The following is a 21,280-nucleotide window of genomic DNA, read 5'->3' as shown; positions in this document are numbered from 1 at the left end:
ACCCTGCAGTGACAGCCAAAGGGCAGTGTGTGTGGGCAGCCTTGGAGGCCAATCTGGAGAATCCTGCAGCATGTGAAGAGCTCTGTGTTTCCCCACACACGTGGCTGGGCCCACGGCTCGCAGTGGTGACACTGCAATGGGACTGGTGTTGTGGGCTTTGGGAAACACAGGGTACCAAACTGATTGGCACAGCAGTGCCATGGAAAAGAGCAACAATGCATCAACCCCCCCACATTCTATGGCAGTATTTCCTAAATGGTCCACAACAAAGGCCAGATTGCCTTTCTGAGGTTTAATTACTGAGGAACACTATGAAGTAATTATGATAAACTACTAAAAGTTATGTAATTACAAGCTTATAAAAGTAATTAAAGTAGTTCTAAACTGAAAGATGACATCACAGCAGAGAATAAGCTAATAAAGCCAAGGAAGGCTTTCCCTATTGTTTCAAATATTGAAGATAGAATCAGTACAAAAATTCCATTTATTTTCATTGTGCTGCCCATTGTTACACGTTTAGGAGTGCATAAGGCATGAATAACAAATGTTAAATCATACAGAACTCACTCCAAGTATCAAATTCACATTGATCCATCATCTTTTGTGGATTCAATTGTTTACATTGTCATATACAGTAGCAGTCTTAAAAGTTGTTTCCTTTTTTGTTTTGGTTCAACTCTTTTCATCATTCTGTAGTTAAATGAGTGTTTTTGAGAAAGACACAGAATCCTCCCTTTGTGAAGGTAGATCTTAAATAGCCACACTTCAGGCTACAAGACTGGGAAATGCAGAAATTGTTATTCATGCTGCATTTTGAATTGAAGATTCTGTAAAGCAGGTGATATATTATTTTCCATTGTGTATCTCTCCTGTGTGCTGTTTGACCTAAAAAAGGGAATCTCTCCCAGGGCGATAAATAATGCATCATAGTCATTAAATATTGATCTTGCTTATACCATTGACAGCTGCGCAATTAGGCTTGCTTCTCAAAAATAGCTTCTTGTACATTTCCCATAATAGGACAGCGTTTACATATTCTCTTTGGAAACTACATTGGCTAAATTTAAAGGTGATGTGTGTTTGTGGGGCTGCTTGCTTAGTCACAGGACTTGATCATTATTGTCTCATAAATCAGTAACTCCTGCTATAAATATCCTGTCCTGGACACAACTCTGCGTTCTTTACTCATGTATCTATATTTGTCTAACACATAACTATATTTAGACTTGCAAAACCTGGATTTCAGTAAGAACAAACCTGGCACTACAGGACAATGCTGTAGGATAACTTCAACCTCAGATTAATCAGACTTCAAGTGCCTTATCTATTCCTATGACACAAATGTTTATAGCACTAGCACTAGTACACAACAGAAATGAAAGAATAGTCTTTTAAGTCTAAAATACAAGGGAGAACCGAGTTGTCACAGTTTCTAAAATCATAGCTATTTCTAACTTCTTGGAAGTAAAATTAATATTGATATGATTCAATGGTGCATTACTTTAGCTTATCCTGCCAAAATTCAGATGGAATTTAGCATAGTTATGTAGATGCAAGAGAGGAGAAGTACTGTGATAAATTAGGCTGAAGACTTCAGATGTTCTAAGAGAAATTTGCACTCAAGGTGATTTTTTTTTGTTTTACTTGCAAATGCCCATGAAAAGTAAAGTTTAGGTTTTCCTTCTGTAACTGGAGGAATGGTATCAGGAATCTACCTATCACAGTAATGCCGCACATATCAAAGAACTTAAAAAAATATTATGCAGTTTGTATGAATTCAACAATATATTTTATTTAAATATTTTTGAAGCCATCATAATCTAAACCTGAAATTTAAAAAAAAAATCTAAAAACATTTAGTAGCCAATTGTACAACATGGTCCCTTTTCATACCCTCATGTTTTATTGTTCCATACTGTGAATTTAGCTCTGTATTTTTTCCAGCTCCATCAGCAATAGCGCTTTGCACTTTTTCCCAGATAAACATCTGGAGAAAGCTTTATTATCTTACGGGTTTCTTATTAAGGTGGGGTTTTCTTCATTAATTCTTAGATGAGATTATAAGAAACAGAAATAAATGTTATTTATTTTACAGAACTTGGTCACAGTGATTATGCTGAATTCTTAAAAAGATGCCAGATGTATTTGTGAATTTTTATGTTTGTGAATTCACCACTAACAGTAAGAAATTATTGATGAAATTTTGAGTTAAAAAATCAACTTTAACTACTCTTGCTAGGCTTTTTATAATGAAAGAAAATAATTCACTCGTAAAAGCCAGAGGAAAAATAAACTTCAAGTACACTTGCAATTTTTCACTTTTTATCAGAATATCCTTGAGATCCTAAGCAAATAAAAATTAATGGAAAAACATTTTATGAAGACTATAAAAAATGAGATTACAAAGAGGGAAAGAAAAAACCTGTACTACAAGAGTATGTAATTATTTCCAAGATCCTGGGGTCCAGTTACAGTATGTTTGGGATAATACATTGAGAAGTTGTCAACTCAAATGCATTGTCACTGCCAAGTCATTAATTACTGCTGGGTGTTGTCAGTCAGGAGCCAACAGTGATCTCCTGGCATCACTCTCATTTAGATGTTCCTGTCCTGTGCGTGTCTCTGCTCTGACTGAACCAGGACATCGGGTAAATCGTAACAGGCATTTGCTCTGACATCTGCCAATAAATCACCACAGAGAGAGGGGGCACTTTTAGCCCCAAACACCCCCAGAGGGAGGGATGGTTTATTAGCCAGCCAAGTCTAGGAGATGACCCTAATATAACAAAGGGCTTATACAAAATATAACGATATAACAAACAGGGAAAAGAGCCATGATTTCAGAGTAGGATGCCTCAGGAGACCTCAGCAGGGAGGCTGGCTGTAAGCAGGGAGATGGGAGCAATTTCATCCCACAGATAGATGGCCCTCTCTGGGATGAGCTCTGTGTCACAGGCCCACAAGTCATGCTGGTTGTCTCTGGGTTTTAGTTCTTTGTTTTGTTTACATTCTGTAGTGTAAAAGCGTTAACAAAGACTACTTGAGAGTCATTTTATCAGGACCTGAAAGTGAGACAACTGGATATAGATATGGAAATGGAACAATTTTTCTGAAGAAATAGTCTAATTTACTTTAAGCATAGCTTGGTTACGTTCCTTATTTTCTCACCTATGTTCTTTATAAGAAATGTATCTTTTGGAGTTCTATCTTTTGGAGTTATTAATGAATAAATGCTTTTCATCTCCTTTTTCCTTATTATTAGCCATTAAATGGATAGTCACATGCCTTCAAGGTAAATAGATAACGAAAAGACTTTTCTTGGAGACTGGTCTATCTATTAATGAAGTCACCTGGGAAAACAAGTAGAATAGCTTCTCATCACACAAGCATCTGAGTCCAAAGAATAACACAGCAGGCTGTTATTTCAACTACAGAGAATATGAAGGAGAGTTGTCTTTTAATGGCTGACAGTAATCAAGTATGGACTTCTGGTACATACAAAGATACTGAGGAATCCTGAGAGCCATACAAACTATATTACAGATGCTTATTCGAAGGTAAATGGAAATACAAAAATAAAACAGAAAATTGATGGTCCTTTATCCCTTTCTTTCCTCTTTCTCAACAGTTTTCAGTTCTTTTTGCCAAACACTGAATACAACTTACTGTGCGCACAGAAGTATTTCCTGCAGTGTTGGATGATCTTCAAGCATGCTGATTCCAGCAATGCTTCAGTAATCTCATCTTCAGCCTACACAAGTGTGGGTAATTGTACCAGTAACTACAGTGGAGGGAGAATATTCCACCCTTATCACCAGGCATCAATACAGATACCAGGCACAGACATCATTTGGGCAATAATCTATAAGCTTTTTCTCTAGTCTCTCTCTCATCTCCTACGTGGTATGATTTCCATGTGATGGTTCCTGCTGAGGAGGCCACCAAACCCACACTGACAGGCAGTTTCAGTAGCTGGTGCTGGAACAATGGGAATTTGCTGCTGTGCACCCTCCACTGCAGCTCTTTATCCTCCGAGAGAAACTTTCCATCTTCCCTGCTTAACAGCTTTACATGTAATATATCCATTGTAAATATTTTTTTATTAAGATTTTCTGCTTATGATGTAAACCTCTCTCAGATAAACTAGATAAATATTAACTTACTGTTGTAGTTTCAGAAATAAGTATATTAAAATCTGAAATCTTACCTTGAATTTGTCAACTTCTGCCTTCGAACATGTTGCATGATAAGACAACACCTGCCCCAGAACAAAAGATAAAAACCATTTTTGTACACTTGACAAGTAACAGTATCAGAGCTCCGTACTGCAATCTAATCAATTATGTTTAAAGCAAATTTAATTAGCATTTGTGTGATAATTCAGTTCTGATTGACAGCATGTAATAGCTAATTACAGGTTATCAGGCATACATTTGGCAGTTATACTGCAGGGAATTTTATAGGGAATGATGAACAGTAAGTAATTTCATATTATGAGGATTCCTACATTGTTCTCCTGAAGTTCTACAATCAAAAAAGAAGGATTTTAATGTAAAAATAACAGTAGATTTACAGACTTTTAATAATGCCTTTTGCTATACTGAAAAGCTTTAATGCCTATACTAGTGGCACATCACTGCATCCAAATATCAGCACCTCTGTGCTGTGTGTGACACTCTCTTCAATACCATTCTGGAGATGGCAGCATCAAATAAAATGTAAAAAATACTGCACACCTGCTCCTATTACCTCTTAGTATGCATCCATTTATATGTAGCACATCCAGTCTTTGTGGGTTGATACTGACACTGAAAAAGCACTGCAGAAGGTGCAAGAGCCATCCTGTGTTCTGGACCCACCATGGTCTGGCTGTGCATGGGATGAGCTTCTGGTCCATGAGGGAGCTCCCAGAGCCAGAGCACTCCCAGCAAGGACAGGTCCTCCTCCTTGCACTGCAACACCTGACCTACTGATGGGCTAAAGCTTTGATACAGGCTTCTCACTTTGAAATAATTTTCATCTATGAATGTCTGCGTTATTAATACAAACACCTAAACTGTGTCTCACAGGGCTTTAAACTGCAGTACTTCATGGCAGTAAGTCTCAAGACATATTTACTCTTACCAGTCTTAGGGATGCCACCTTTTACAGTAACAGGAATTCATTCCTGCACTATAAAAGAATAAATAAAAAACATAAACTCATTTGTTCTGTACCCCATTTTACTTTGTATGATACATCATGTCCTTTCTCAAATAGTATCTATTTTTCTGTCCAACCATACTGCAACTTCTCTCAGAAATTGGTAAGATTAGTCAAATTCCATCTTCTGCTATGACAGATTACACTTAATACCAAAATTCTCATCAAGCTTCTCCTTGATCTGTATTCATTATATCCCTCTAGACTTTTTCAGTCTTCCTTAATTTATTATCCCAATCTTTAAATAATTTGCAAATTTTGCGTCCTTAGTACAAAAAAATTATTTAGCCTGGCTTTGCATCATTACAACCTTTCCTGGTCATTAATTTTTGTTTTGCTCTTCTGTTTATTAGTCAATCTTATCATAATACTATATGAAAACCTGTATCAGTATATATGGATAAGAATCTTATATATAACAAGTTCATGTATTTTACATCTAATATCAATGTGATTTTCAAGTGCCATTCATTTCCAGTATAGCTAAATACATAAATACTAATGAAGTATTCTATTACTGAAGATTCACAGTCCTTCATCTCATACCATTCTTGTGTTCAGTACTTTTCTCCTGCATCTTCCATCACTTTATGCAAATATTATCAAGAGCTGTTGCCCATTTATAAAAAGAATTACTCTTCATTGAGGAATAATGGCTATTTATCAAATCTATACTCTACACGTAAGCTATATGGTTGTCTTTTTTTAGATCAAAGAAAGAAGTTGTATTTTAAACCAAAAAATTCTAATTTTCTTTTATTCCAGTAGCAAATAAGAAACTTCTGTGTGAAGTTTCATCCTTATATATCTGTGTGTGACATCTAGCCCTGCTTGTTTTTCTTGCAAGGTGAGCATTCATTCTAAGGTGTCATATTGCACCAATATCTGGGACATATGAGGACTTACACTAATTCATGGCCAGGACACGTAAAGTATAAGGGATCTTGCAGGAGGCCTGAAAAGGTAAGCTTTTAACTTTTCCTCCTACATGGGTAGATATATACAAATAATAAAGAAAGCTGCTTATGCTTAGAATTTCTAACACCAACAGTCACTGACTTTGGAAAGCCTTAAGAGGCCTGTGTGCATCACAGGATACAACCCCACTATGCAGATTAATATCTCAAGCCCTAAAGCAAAGAAAAAAAAAAAAAAGGCCTCTTTATAGTAATTCAGTTGGTTTTGATTTTTTTTAATCAAAGAAATTTCATATCTCATTCAGGCCAGTGTTATTTTTGTGGTTCTTATATAAATGGTGCTGCAGAAACTCAAAGGAGTTACACAGGCAGAAGGTTCACACATCAGGGATAACTAGATCATTTTCTTCTCTTATCACATGTGAAATTTAAAACAATGCTAATATCTTAGTGATGGTACCCGTTCCTCAGAGCAATGTTTTAAGATTAATCAGTCTTGCATAATGCTTTCAAAAGAGCTGAAATTTCATTCAAACTGTTCCTAATTATTGTTGTAGGAATAATGTAAATTTTTAAAGCTATCCTCAAAACTCCAGGCTTTTTTTCTCACCAAGATTATTATCAATATGACAAGGTTTAGAATATCCAGATATATAATAGACAACAGTGCTCTATTGTTGAATCTGTTAGAGAAACAGAATCTATTAAATAATCATAGTTTTTTAAAATATAGTTGGCTTTTTTACATGTGACAGTTAGGAGCAAGAAAATGTTTCACGGAGATGTACACATACGTCAAGAGCCACAGACTGTTTTGCCCAGGATTTCTTCACTTGGTCATACATAATTGTGTTGTTGATGCCCAGGCCACAAAAAATAACAAAAGCCTAAAATTTAAAAAGAGAAAAAAGAGAGTAAATTATGAATGAGTTGACAAGCACAAAGATGAATACTGTCTTAATCATTAAAAGAAATTGCACGGAAATATGAGGAATAATCATGTTTAAACAGGTTATTTTAAGAATGCAGGTGAGTCACTGGCCTTCAGATGAGAGATTAGATGCCAGAAACTTGTTTTAATTAGGATGCCACCTTCTAAGTGAGGATTTATGAGAATTAATGTCAAGCCACAAATATAGACAAGATATTCTCCCCCCATCCCTGGGGTGGACTGAAGCAGATAACTGAGAAATACTAAATGCCACTGAAAATGTATGTTAATGCTGAACTGAATGCCTCTTACTTCAAACAATCGCTGGTCAGCATCGTCAAAGGATTTCCCATCAAGCCTGTTCAACACTTGAGCTACCCCTTTAGAAAGAATTAATATGAATTATAATCTTCATTCAGTAATGCACAGTGCAGAATGTTTTATTCATTGGTAAAATGCAAACCACATATTTCAAACTGAAAAGCAAAATGCAAATATTTATTCTGAAAATAATTAAACAGACACAGATGTGCAATAATTTGATTGTTTTGATACCAGTACTTTCAGCTGTTATTCTTTACTAAGTATAAAACTCACAGTGCTTTTCACAAGAGATTGAAGATATATTTGAGAAAGAACTTGATCAGTTCACTAACAGCAATCATGTAAGTTGTCCGAAAAACTTGGAGTTACCAATACAATTTACTGAATCAGCACCTTCATTCCTAAAATCTTAGTTTAGCATCACCTGGGTATATAAACCCTTTTTTACTCCTGACTGGTTCATTAATTTAGTGAGCCAATGAAAAAATGTATTTTCCAATGATTTCCAATGATGAAATGCTGATTTCTACTACAACAAACATTGCTATTTTATTTAGCTACAATAAGCCCTTAGAAAAATACTGTAAGAGTAATCAGTTGCTAAGAGTCCAGATTATTTCTTGTTCTTGAAGACAAACAAGACATATTTTTAGAAGACTCAAGTCCCACATCATCTCTGCTAAAGAAACTCAAAGATCCTGCATGACACCAAGTGCCTTCAGCAATGCACTACTGATCTCAGCTCTCCCTGGTAGCCACAGTGCACAGGGATCTAACTCTTGCCCTGACAGTATAAATTGCTATTGCTTTGACGTCAGTTCTTCTGAGGAAAGTTCGCAGAAGAATCTGGCACTGTTATTTACAAGCACTCCTTTTTGTGCCAGAAGCACGTAATAACACAGGGCCAACTGCTGGTGCAGCATAGCTGTGAAGCATCCTATTAAAGATTCCCTAAAACTCTGTCACATCCTGATCCAGCAACCACCACTGCAACAGGCAACTCCAACCACTGCCACAGCCCCTCAAGCAAATCTTCCCTGAATGCATCCAGAGTCTATCATTAGAGGGAAACAACCACTTCGCTTGACTGCAGAAACCATTGCCCATGTACTAAAGAGAGAGACCCAAGGAAAACATCAATGTATATAAAACATTTTTCACTAATATGGTTAGAATTTCCGTTTTCATCTCATTGAAGTTCAGTACGATATATAACTTTACAACGACACAACTGGAAAGCTGAAGAAGTCCATAGAGTATCCAAGTCAAAACATCCCTTCTTGGATACTTAGCATGCATCCTAGGTACCGTAACTTTCTAACAATATTCAGCATGGAAAAAGAAGAAAAAGTAACACAGAATTAAAAAGATAGAACTAAATTTACATTAGAACAAAAATTATGCAGCCATGAGTAAAATCTTACCAATTATTTGGTGGGTGCTGTTCCATATAGGAACACACAGGACAGATCTTATGTGAAAGCCAGAAATTTGGTCAGCCTAAAATGTAGAAATGAGAGCTCCCATTAGTGGTGCTGCTTTCAGCCTTTTAAATCATAGTAATAGAAATGTCAAGGAGTAAGTTTACATTATAAATGTCATTTCATATGAATCAGCCCTCAGAAAAAATTCTGCTGAAACTTCATCTACAGTAACCAAAAGTCATAAAAATTGCCAAAGAAAATACAAATATTGACATCTTTGCCACATTAAGCTTACACTCCTTGACTCTGGTTTGGCACTAAAGACAAACTATACTTGAGGCAATGTCCAGACAAATTCTGGATTACTTACACTGGTGGATTAGTAGAGATAACTTTCACTGAACAAATTTGCTTTAGAAGTACCCTTCCCAGTTGTCAAACTGAGATTGAACTTAGCAAGGCAGCTGTAAAAGGAGGCTTATGGGAAATACACTTTTCCAGAAGAAAGGTGAGAGTAAGTAGGGAATTATGCAGAAGTGCAAGTCAGAAATGTAAGGATTGAGCCAAACCCTAGATTTGAGATAATTGGTCCTTTTGTTCCAATGACAATTTACTGCCTCATTTATTGTTTTCTATCTAATACAGTATACAACTTCGTAATTTATTTTAAGTGTCACTGATTCTTTCTTTTCTACAATTAATAAGCTTTATTCTTTAGCGTCACTGCTGCAAAATCTAATGAACAGAAAACAGTTTTTCAAATTAGTGATTAGAGAGTGGAATGAGTCCACTCACAGAAGATCAGGAGATGTTATCTTACTAAAACTACCACTCCTACAGGCAATCTTTAATAGAAGAGAACTCAAAGACCAGCAATAATTCCTATACAGGAAGCAGGATGGGATCACTATGTTCTCCTAGCTAGCAAAAGATATAATTCAGGTTTTAATTAGATTACTGCCTATTTATACATACTCAGAACTCATCACTGAAACCAGTGTGGAGTGCCACCTAAAATCCAGGGGAGTGGGGTAATAATTGATTCAAACGTATGTCTTAAAATGAACTGCAAAATACTTTTGCATTAAATTCTTGATGAATGAGTTGAAAATTGAGCATCATCATTCACAAATGCGAAGTAGTGTTCTGAGAAAAAAAATAAGAGATGATTTTCAGCAGAGGCAGAGAACAGAGTTTCGTTCATAACTACAAATGTATGTTTGATTCTAAGTGAGAAGGGATGCTATGTTCCTCTTACTACTCTCGACTGTAGAAATAATTGAGTAGAAAAACTGAATTTAAGAATTAAATTTTCATAGGAACCCATCATACGAAAATGATTATTGCCCTTTTTATAATTTTCTTTATATATATTGGGTAGTGCCTCCAACTTGGAAAGGACTAACTGGGAAACAAATAAGAGATATCTGAATTATTCAGGACATGGTATAATACAAGTACAATTGCAAACATCAAGGACTGGCATGCTCTAAGTTAGCATATCTAAACACCCCAGGCATTAATTGTACTTCTTGCAATTCTGAACAGATTAACATCAATGCAGTTTTCTTTTATACTTTAACAGCAGGCCCCTTTTATTTTTTCTTGTTTCAAAAATTTCTGCTGGTTTGAGAGATAATCTCTTTAATGACACATAGAATAAAATTAGAACCAAGCAAACTCTCAACATGAAACACTTCCAAGAACACTTACTGTAGTAATATATTTTCTGAAGCTTTCGGACCAAGGCTGTGATTAATGTGCTGTCCAACTGCTGGCCAAGTCCTCTATAGTAATGCTGGATTACAATTCAGTGAAGATTTTGTCCTTCCATATGCCTCTAACATTTATTTAGATGTTAAGTATACTTACATTTTTTTCTGTAGCTACACCTTTCTAACAAGAAATGAATACCTTAAGATACACAAACAACTTTTATCGGGGGTGATACATATATTGAAGAAGTATCCAATCCAGTGTGTATTTGAGCAAATTAAACTGTTGGTTGGCTAAATTAGATCACAAACAACATTTGTCTGTCTGGATACCAGCTCTGTTTACACTCTGTGTACGGCCCCAGTCACCCCAACAGCTAACAACGCTGATGCTGCTAACACTGAACACCAACAAATTTTCAGCAATAAAAATAAGTTTGCATAAATATCAAGGCAATAGGTAGTGGAAGTTAGCACTTATTAATAGGAAAAAAAATCATGGACAAAGTAACTGCTTAAAATCATACACTAATTCAGTGATCTGTGTTTACAGTATAGAGCCATGTCAACAACAGAAGACCAGACGGATAACGTACTGGATAGGGAAGATAATTCAAAATAAATATTCACACTTCTCCCAGCCACTTGGACATAAACCCAAAATTTTTATATTAGTCACAGTGCTCAAAATTACATTTGTAAAAATCTCTTACCTCAGCATCAAAGCGAGGGTCCTGATAGGCATCACTGATGTTCACTGGGAGACCTGTGGAAGCGACGAGTTCAGCAATGCTATTATTTATTAGCCAGTCAGAATAAGATGATGATTTTTCCATGCTGTCTTTGTAACTGTCAAAATGCAGGGCAAGGGAAGAAAAGAATACCATCAATGTTAATTGCGAGTCCAGCATGTCTTTCATGCACACTAATAGGAACAGCAGAACCCTTCACAATTATTAATGGTTACCAAAACTTAACAATGGAACAATATTTGGTATTATTGAAATGGTACCTCAAAAATTCTCTCCATTACATAGTTCTTTCTATTGAAAACAGCATTGGTGTCCCAAGTAAATAAAATATTTGATAAATTTTACCTACGGATCAACAATGGATTGTGTTCTAAGTTTCTGTAGGAAATAGGACTGCTTATGAAAAGCAACCAGTTCCAAATAATATTTTCTGTAGAGCTACCTGAAAATATATAATTTTAAGATTTTTTTAAATTAATCTAATAATCAGTGATATTTTCAATTTTTATTTTCAATTTTTTTTTGTTAAAATGAGATTTTTTTGAATTTTGTCATCTGAAATGCCAGATCAGAACGGCTGAAGAAGGGATCGTTAAATAATTCTTAAATCAATACTGCAAGTATATTTCAGCAGGTGAATCCAAGTAGTCACACAAGACATGAAAGTTTCCTTTTCTTTTCACCTGGTTGAGCTTCTGCCACAATTGCTGAGGGGGTAGAGAGCTATCACTAAATGATCATAAGACACTAGAATTATGGCTTCAAATCACCACACTCCACAGAAGCTTCTCCAGAAAACTCAATATCTATGCAGACCTTTAAGTCCTCACCTCATACCTCACCTAATCAGCAGGAAAGTTCTCTTTGACTGATTTCAGGTAGGTTCCTGACACTGGCAATGTCTGGCTACTCACATATGAAAAAAAAAAAAAAAAGAATAAGTCCTGTTGTCTTAGTTTTGAGAAGAAAACTGATAAAATTTTGACACCTGAGAAACATTACTTAGAAAAAAGTTATTAAAGAAGCTAAGGAGAAGACTACAGTAGTTAGAGGCTTTGAAGTAATGCTCATGAATGAAAGCAGGCTGCGCAGTAAAATCCTTAAAAGACTCAATTGAAGTAAAAGGATTGATTTTTTTTGACTGCATTGATTTTCTGGAAACTAATTAAACTACATCACTCATCTGAAAGAAAACTTAATATGCTTAAAAGACCATAAATGAAAGTAATAATGATTTACAGAAATCTAAAGAAATCAATGTTCATTCAGGGAAAGAATTTTGAGTGACTATAATAAATGTTATGTGTATACTTTGACAGAGACCTTTATATAAATATAACGGGTTTTGAGCTAAATAAAAAAACCCACAATTATAATTTAAAATTGAATTAAAAATATAATTTATTTCAAATACTTTGGAAGCAAAAAATCTTTAAGGGTAAGGATCTAATTTCAAATGCATGGTTACCAGTTCATACCTTACGTGAATTGTATTATCATTATCATATAAGACTCATAAATCAGGACTGCATTATGGGTGTCAAGCACTTTAAGCAGCAAATGAATTCAAGTAAAGGAAACAAGATGAAATTAATGAATAAATTTTAAAAGTGGATTTTAATATGTTCTCTCCATTCCTAACAAGCACTCTGCACCCATACTCCAGAAGACAGGCACATCATCCCAGGGACAGTAAAACAGTGGAGGGGTTTCAGCACTTCCTCTGTACCAGCCCAAGTGGGAAAGAGCACAGATACTTTTGCCCACACAACTCATACTCTGGCCCAGGCAGGAGACCTGTCCACTACCACTGGTACCCTGGTTAGAGAACTGTCATCTCAGCTACCTGCTAAAACGTAACCTTATCTGCCAAACCCGCTGCTTCTGCGCAGGAAAGGCACAGTCACAGCACGTTCCATCAGGCTCATCTTCATCTAGATCATATCAGAACTGAGCTTTCAAGGATTCTAAGATTTATGTAATATTTTTTTCAAAGGGAGAGAAAATTTAGGGGTTTTGGCAAGCTTGTACTTCAAAAACAAAATCGCTGGGAAAAACAAGAGCATCAGTGTGCCAGTATGGATAACAGACAAACTCGATCATGTTGCAAACTGAACAGATAAATGCAAGTGTGGCCCTGCAAGGTATTTACAAAAAACAGTAAAGAAAACTGATGTGAATATTTACTATGATATTTAGGGATTTAGCAAGTGAGCTGCTATCATGAAGATATAAGGAGGGCAAAAGAAAAGCCAACTTCTAAAACTGTGTGAGAAGGTAAATTGGGGAATGAAATACTTTCTTAGAACCTTCTTTCTCATTTAGATAAAACTTATAATGAGAACGGTTCTCAGCCGAAAATTTCTTTGGATTTCAACTAAAATTTCAAAGAAATGATAGTTTTCTTATCTGCTGTAAAGATGAAGAAACTCATCTTGCCATTTTTTTTCCCACATGAAAAGTCTCATGACTTTACATCAGTTACAGCTGCAGAATGTAGAATGAAAAGGGCAAGACTCACTAGAAAAATGCTCAAATGTCAAGGGCTCGCGGCATTGTTCTGTATCCTAAATAACCTTTATTTTTCCACAATAGTGCCAATAACTCAAGCTGTGCCTGTGCGAGATCCAAATGTGACATCATATCTGCCAGTCTAACCTTGGTCTTTGTAAAAGCAACTTCACTCTCCACAGGAAAAAAATCATCAAAGAAAAAGCGATACATTTTTAGGTTAAAATGCATAGAAATATATCCTTATGAATCTTACAAAGACTAGCTACCAGGTTGCATGCGTTTATCTGTGTCTTGGACTAAAGTTAAAATAATCTTGACTTGACTACATGCAGAGCAGGCTACTACAAACTGCTTTGTAGCAACATGCTAATATAACTATGGTAACAAGAAATGAGCCAGCTTGGTTATCTTGACACCACTCTACATTGTTTTGACTAATCTGGCTACAGATCAAGTTTGAGAAAAAGGAATAACAACAACATTCCTTGATTCATACTCCTGTGCCTGAATAAAATAAATCTGTTTTCACCCCCTAGGAAAGACCAACTGCTACCCTGAAACTCTTTGTCAAGAGCAGTAACTTGTGATTCCCAGATAAATCAAGAGCTTATTTATTCATAATTAAATCTTCCTATTTTTTATCACTTATTTTCCATGTGCTTCACCCTTCTCATACCAGGATATGGAAGGGAAATAGATTCTACCCATATTTCTGTGTGGCCCTGGATTCTGTTGTCAGCTTGCACATCTTAAAAATTTTCTAACACTACCCATTTTTCTAATGCTGTGAAATCAATCCATGGAATGATTTATCACCATGACAGCCATTTGATATGGAAAATTCTCCTTCAGAATCAGTATGAATTATTCTGCATAAAACCTGTGTGATAAACACTGAGCCCTGAAAGATGGAAGAAGATGTTCTCACAATAGCCCTGAATCCTCATCCCCTCATTTGATATATAGGACGTTTTATGTGAACTGCTACCAGTGGTGTAACTTTGCAGGGATTGGTATAACAACCCCACAGGAACAAAAAGCTTTCTTTAACTACTTAAAATTGGCCCTTTATAAATGTTTACAGGTCCTACTAAGCAAAACATATACTTCCATTTTGACTTGGCTTCCAAACAAGATTTAGTCACAGGAACACAGTTTCTAGGAAATACATATGCTCTGCGGTTTCTAGGCTTTCCAATTTGACAAGAGCAGAAATAAAATTTTACTGGAAACCTTTCAACACAACTGTACAGAGGAATTTTGTAAGAAATCAACAATCTAAAATAATTTTGTAATTTTTACTTCAATATTAATCATGGAAAACAACATCTGCATGTTATCAATGAGTTCAACCACAAAAAGTCAGTTTTCACCTGGTTTCTTACGTGAGACACTGACACAATACTACTGCATATATACACACACAAAAATACATATATTAAAAAATATAGGCAGGTATATTTATATAAGCAAATTTCCATTTGAAGCAAGTAGGAGTCTTGTCTGAGTAAAAAAAGTAGGCTCGCACTCTTCAATCAAATCTACACTAAGTTCCATAAGAAAATAAAGTCTCGACCAAGCAAACTTTAAAATTATGTGAAGAATGAAGTTATCCATAACCGTGCAAGACATGAGCACTAACCTGTTGTCAGTATCAGCACTGCATTTTGGAGACAGCAATTCAAAGGATTTTGTAAATTTCACCACCTGTCACAAAAGAAGTAATTTAAGGTTGTTATTAAGATGAATAAACATTAAGAAAATAGTAACATAAGGTACCTCTATTTAAAATGTATTTTTATCCAATAGTCTTAGGATAAAGACACAAATCTGTATTCTCTCAATGGAGAATTCATGTTAAAAATACACACTGTGCAGAGTTCCCTAAAAATCAATATCAAATCAAATGGTATCTTAAGATAACTCAGAAAACTATTTTCCACAAGCATATACACTTCCCTTTAAAGGCTTTCGGGATATGAATTATTGAGCTTTACTCAAAATTCACTTTTTTAATACAGGAAAATGAACAGAAAGGCTGCTTTGCATTACTAACTGCAACCAATCACACTTGAACATATCTGTCAGAAGCATGTAAGTGAAACATCTTAGGAGTGGCTCTAAGTGACACAGAATAGAGGCCATGTTTTTGGGTGTGTCCCCATCTTCACTTCAGTTCTGAATTGTAAAAGCTTTCTGCACAATGTACAAATAACAATATTTTAGACATGGTTAGACATTGAGTAAGGAGATCTATTTTGATATACATGTTAACCCTCCAAAACAGAAGAAAGTCAGGAAAATAACTGTTCTGCCACTTGTAAAAATTTCCAAGTGGGTGGCAAGATGCTATTTTCCTACTCCAAATTAACCTAGAGATTTATGATCATTTAGAAAAAGTTTAAACTTTTTGTCCATATTTCACAATTTTGTCTAGGGGAATAAAAGCTCATTGCTTGTGGTTTGGGAAAAGCCCCTCCAAGCTCAAAGGCAGAAATAGTACCAAGAGTAGAAAAATGAACTGCCACCCACAACTTCCTAACACAATGGACATTTCTGTGAAAAATAAAAATCATATTATACTTATAAACACAGTGACATTTCATAAGAATGTAGTAGAACTGTATCTTGTAATTATAAAATTGGGGACGGGGAATGGCTAGGGGAATCTAGAAAGAGAAAATGAATTAGAAACATTAAAATTCTCTAGTAGAGAACATAAGTGAAATAAAAACCTTGATCTTGCTTTTAGGAAAGCTGGTACAATTTAGGGCATACTCCATGGAAAGTTCTTAATTTTTATTAACTGAAATGAAATGTGAATCATATCTTTCCTCCAAGGAAAAGAATGAGGATTTTTTCTTCCAAACAAACAAATTTATAATTCTGTCTCTGACTTGTCACAGCCCAGCAGCAAATAATTAACTGCAGAATCAGTGAATACAAAAATAATAATTGGGTAGGAAAAAATGATATTACAAACTAAGTTTTATGCTTCAACTACTTCTCAAATCAGTAGAAAGGAGGGTAGCTTATATTGAATAGCCTGAAAACACTTGAGGGAGCTACCAATATAAAGGCAGCCAACTAATTTATTACTAATAACAATACTCATAAAAACTTCAAACATTTTTTAAAAGGCTCTCATACCCTATGAATATCAGTACTGCAAAGTCCCAGTGAAAGCCCCAGTCAAAACTGTCAAATACTTTCATACAGTTTACATCCATCTGTTCAACAGAGCTCTGCAATGAAATAATTTTTCATGGGTCAAGTAGACATAGTAATTGCAAAAAATCAAAAAATACTTGAGTAATTCTGAAAGTTGGATTTCCATTTCACCTTCTCAGTGTAAAAGCTTACTACTATGACAAAATAAGCCTGCTGGGGTAGAGACAACAGAGGTGTTGACAAAGTTTCAACGTGTACCTAACTTACATTTAGGAACAACACATTAAAAAATACGTGCTGTCCTGTACTTACATATGATATGCAACTATACTTACTGGTGATTCAATATCTTCCAGAAGTAATACTGAGCACCGTTCACACTTCAGTAGAGTCTGGGCCCGATGCATAATTTTCTTGACAATTTTCTCTAAGTCAGTCTGTTCCTCAAAGAGGTCATTCACTACTTCCAGTAAAGCCTGTAAACAAGGACAGAAAACTCTTGTATTGGCTGTAGAATTAATAAATACATGGAGCATTGCAAAGGGATGGATTTTATATGAGTGATCCATTGAAATCTTCATTCAAATATAGTTCTTAATGATTATGGCTATAACTCAGTATACAAACCCAGACTACTGTAGTTATCCCTACCTTGTGAAGGAAGAGTAGGTTCAACACTACCAGAGGTATTTCTACTAACGTTTTGCACCTGTGATCCAAGCCAACAAAAATATAATTCCCTGTCATTGCAGAATAGATGATAAAAAAGAAGCCAAGCGTTATTAAAAAATCCTCAAAATTAGCATTTTGTTTCTTCAAAAAATAAAAGACCTCTCTGACAAGGGAATGACAGGGGAGCTCAGCATTGTTTTCACTTCAGAGCCTCCTGTCCCAATGCATGAACGACACTAGCAATCATGAGTGTGTATTCTATGGAGGCATGCTGTCAAAGCCCTTCACATAGAGGGTTTTTTTTTCTTACTTAATTTTATAAATAGATATCCACATTATTTGCACATGAAATGAATATTAAAAATTCAGGATGGCAAAGGCTTGAGATTAGTAGAATTTTATGACAGTTTGAATCTCTGCATAAGTGACTTTCTCCTACATCATCTGTGCCACAAATGCAATTGTTTCAGCACTACAGAATGTGGAACTGACATCAGGAAACAATAGCCACCCCTACAAGTGTATTTCCCTCCCACAATCTCTTCTTGCTGCTTCAGTCACGACAGGGGTCTTTTGAAAATACAGTTTTTGAAATAAAGCTGTCTGCTTAACAAACACATACACATAGCTGGAACCTGCAGGAACAAAAGCCAAAAGCTTGATGTTGGTCCACTATACATTTTGCACTTACCCTGCTTCTGTCATATTCCTTCCGTGAAGCTGCAAATAGCTGGGCATTGGATATGGCAATCCCACAGAAGGGGAGGTACATCTGCATCACCTAGTATGGAAAGGAACATTAAAGACAACTGTAATTGTTCATAGCAATTGCTTACTAGGAAAGAGACCTAAACTTAGGGGACACATCACAGGAAGGTCTCAGCTCACTCTTCAGCAGAGCACTAAACACAAAACAAAATTAGCAGGGGCAAGGCATATCAGATGCATGGAAAGAGGTCAAATGTCTAAGAAAGAACAAATGCAATTAGGTCCACAGGTCCCAGAAGTCAGGGTCCTCCATAATTTCTCTGGGAATCTGTGGGTTCTCAACTCTATAAAATGTCTTCTGAGGACTACTTTAAATAACTGTAGACATTACAGCTTCCCTAGAAAAATATTCTTTATTCTTTGGACGTCTTTTTTGTTCTGAGATCAAGAAGCAAGCTCGAGCCATATTCCTATTGAGGAATTCTACATCTAGAGTACACAGATTTTGGAGAACACTAGCACAGTGGAACACAGCACGTTGATCCTACACTATTAGTCAGAAAACTGATTGTCTTCTCAAAGAAGGTTAAAAAAAAAGTTAAAAGAACGCGCTTGAAAGACTGGGCCTTAATGTATCATCATATATTAAAAAAATATTGAAAATGAGGGGCTGGGAACACAGTTTGAGGTGCCCAAGATGATTTGAGGTTGGCTGTGTGAAGCTGGTAAACTAGACCAGTTAAACAGTAGAATACCTGTGGGACTTGCACTTCACAAAGATGACAATGGATTAAAGTCCAAACCCAGCATTTTTTAGCCACACACTGGTAAAAATTCTGTAACATACTGCCGCTCCTGAGTGGTTCTCAGGCTTAGTTCTGAGACTTTTAGTAAATTTTACAGCTGCTGAATAGCCTTAACATTTGAAAAGCTAGTGGGAATTGAGGCACTCTGCTGTTTACAAAGCCAAAAGAATGCTGCAGCAGCTAACCTTTCTTCTCTTTAGTCTGTCTGCCTATTGTAAGAAATCCTGTCTGTGACAAATTTTGGCATTAAGAGAGTGGCATTTGTCTTTGAAATTCTATTTAATTAGAAAAATACTACTAACCCAGAGACGTGGGCTATTGAGAGTATCTGAGAAAAGAATCCAGAAGAACAGAAACAGCAGCAACTACTGTTAGACTTTATCTGCCTTGAACACTCCACTGGTTCCATACCTGCTTAGTCTGTGTTTGAGTAATTTGGTGAGCTTTTGAAAATGATCCTCAGGTCCTCTGAATTTTGTACATTTGCACCTGGCACTCCATCACAGTAACCGCAGACTTTAAGGGTGCACACCTCTACTGCTAATTTGGAAACACCCTACTTTCATCCTCCTCCCATCACAGTTGCCTCCAAAGGAAAATGACACTTTACACGCACTCATCTTTTCGAAGAGGCAGTAATTAAAGTAGCCAACTATCACACCAGACCTCCAGGACAGAGTATACAAAACAAAAAATAAAGTACCAGTGTAAAAAACTGGTAAGAGGGATTAATTTTTTTAATGGTCAGAGTTTTGTGAGAGAATTTTGCATATTTCAGTTTAGCTTTTATTTCCAAATGAAACAACCCCCCCTATCTATATTTTCTTGTAACAGTACTAAAACCCACAACCAAGTAAGAGACCAGAGCAGGAAAAGTTAACTTAAGAAAAATCTGGCTTTAGTGAAATTTTGAATACCATAATGGGATTGGATGCATTTTTACTTAACCAATAAATATTAGTATTTATTGCCTCCACACTAGAATTCGTATTCCCAAAATTAATGTGGCCCTATGAAAAGAGAAAGCACAAGAGAAGCTTATGAACCTGCAGGTATCACAAAACCAGCTAGCAAAAAAGTCTTTTAAGTGAGAAGAAAATAAAACCTTGCAATATTGAAAACCACAGGTCTCTGAACCCCAACTCCAAGGCACTGGCCCTATACAGAAATTACCACCCATGTAACACTGTTTTATGAAATGTTAAGAGCCTGGAAAGCCACTGACATACATTGCTCCTTTCACCACTAAAACTAATTGTGTAAGGTGCAGCGCAATTAAGAAAGACACCAAGTTGTTTAAGAAAACCAGTAGAAGAAATAAATGTCAACAATTATGAAGAAAGAAGCCAAGAAAAAACCTGCCAGGTAGAGAGGAGTTGAACCACAAGGAATTGTGGTTCAATAATTCCTGTTTACCTAAGATTGACGAAAGCCTACTGTTGTTCCTTTTTTGTACTCTCTGAATGGTCAAAGTGACTTTTCACTAAACCACTTCTGGCAAGTTGTAATATAGCACTAAGTACACAAAGAATGAAGATGTTTCTAATGGTTGCTGACTTCTAAATAAGATTTTTTTAACCAAAAATTGCTCTGTGGGATAGAAAGCAGTTATTGCATTATTACCTTATATTACAGATTTAAATCTGCAGTATTGAGACTATTTTAAAAGCATCTCTAACATGTTTATGCTATGACTGTGGAGACTCCATACTAATACGTGATATTCAACTCTTATCTGTCTGAGCCACAGACTGTAAGGAGCTGATTCAGGGATTTTCCCTCCAAAGAAAATGTAAAAAGCTGAGGAAATGGCACATAACGCCATGAGATAGATTGAAGCAAAATGGAATATATCTGAAAGAGAATTTCCTTCCACATCTATTTTGAATTAATTAAAGGAAAAGATTCTGCAGATTTACTAAAGTGATTGTTTAAGAAAGCAAATAGGCAGAATTTAAAAAAATCAAAACGAGCTTTAACAGATGTGCCTCATTAAATTATTTTGCCTGATAGGGTTAGATGCAGTGATTCATCAGTACTGTGTGACATATTGACAAACACATCAGTAAGTATGCAACGGTACATTTTATAAAAATGGTGTTTAGGCTGAGTAACAACCAAATGAAGGTGCTGAGATGTTGAAA

At 35.8% G+C, this 21,280-nt stretch overlaps 1 protein-coding gene across 1 annotated transcript in view; it reads right to left on the bottom strand.

Moving 5' to 3' along the window:
* The window catches only part of PDE11A (phosphodiesterase 11A), a 107,797-nt gene that overhangs the window by 46,927 nt on the left and 39,590 nt on the right, over positions 1-21,280 (bottom strand). Inside the window, exons 3-10 of the mRNA XM_066189858.1 lie at positions 18,314-18,403; positions 17,286-17,426; positions 15,422-15,486; positions 11,227-11,362; positions 8,799-8,874; positions 7,363-7,430; positions 6,914-7,006; positions 4,208-4,258 (exon numbers count right to left, since the gene is read on the bottom strand). Of these exons, the coding sequence (XP_066045955.1) occupies positions 4,208-4,258; positions 6,914-7,006; positions 7,363-7,430; positions 8,799-8,874; positions 11,227-11,362; positions 15,422-15,486; positions 17,286-17,426; positions 18,314-18,403 (720 nt within the window). The remainder of the gene's footprint in view (positions 1-4,207; positions 4,259-6,913; positions 7,007-7,362; positions 7,431-8,798; positions 8,875-11,226; positions 11,363-15,421; positions 15,487-17,285; positions 17,427-18,313; positions 18,404-21,280) is intronic.

Source organism: Chamaea fasciata, unplaced genomic scaffold, assembly GCF_029207755.1.
Source record: "Chamaea fasciata isolate MVZ Bird 193981 ecotype frontalis unplaced genomic scaffold, bChaFas1.0.hap1 SCAF_8, whole genome shotgun sequence".
In the NCBI taxonomy this organism is placed as follows: Eukaryota; Metazoa; Chordata; class Aves; order Passeriformes; family Sylviidae; genus Chamaea; species Chamaea fasciata.
The sequence above is the reverse complement of the archived record's forward strand: the minus strand, read 5'-3'. Positions and strand labels throughout refer to the sequence as shown.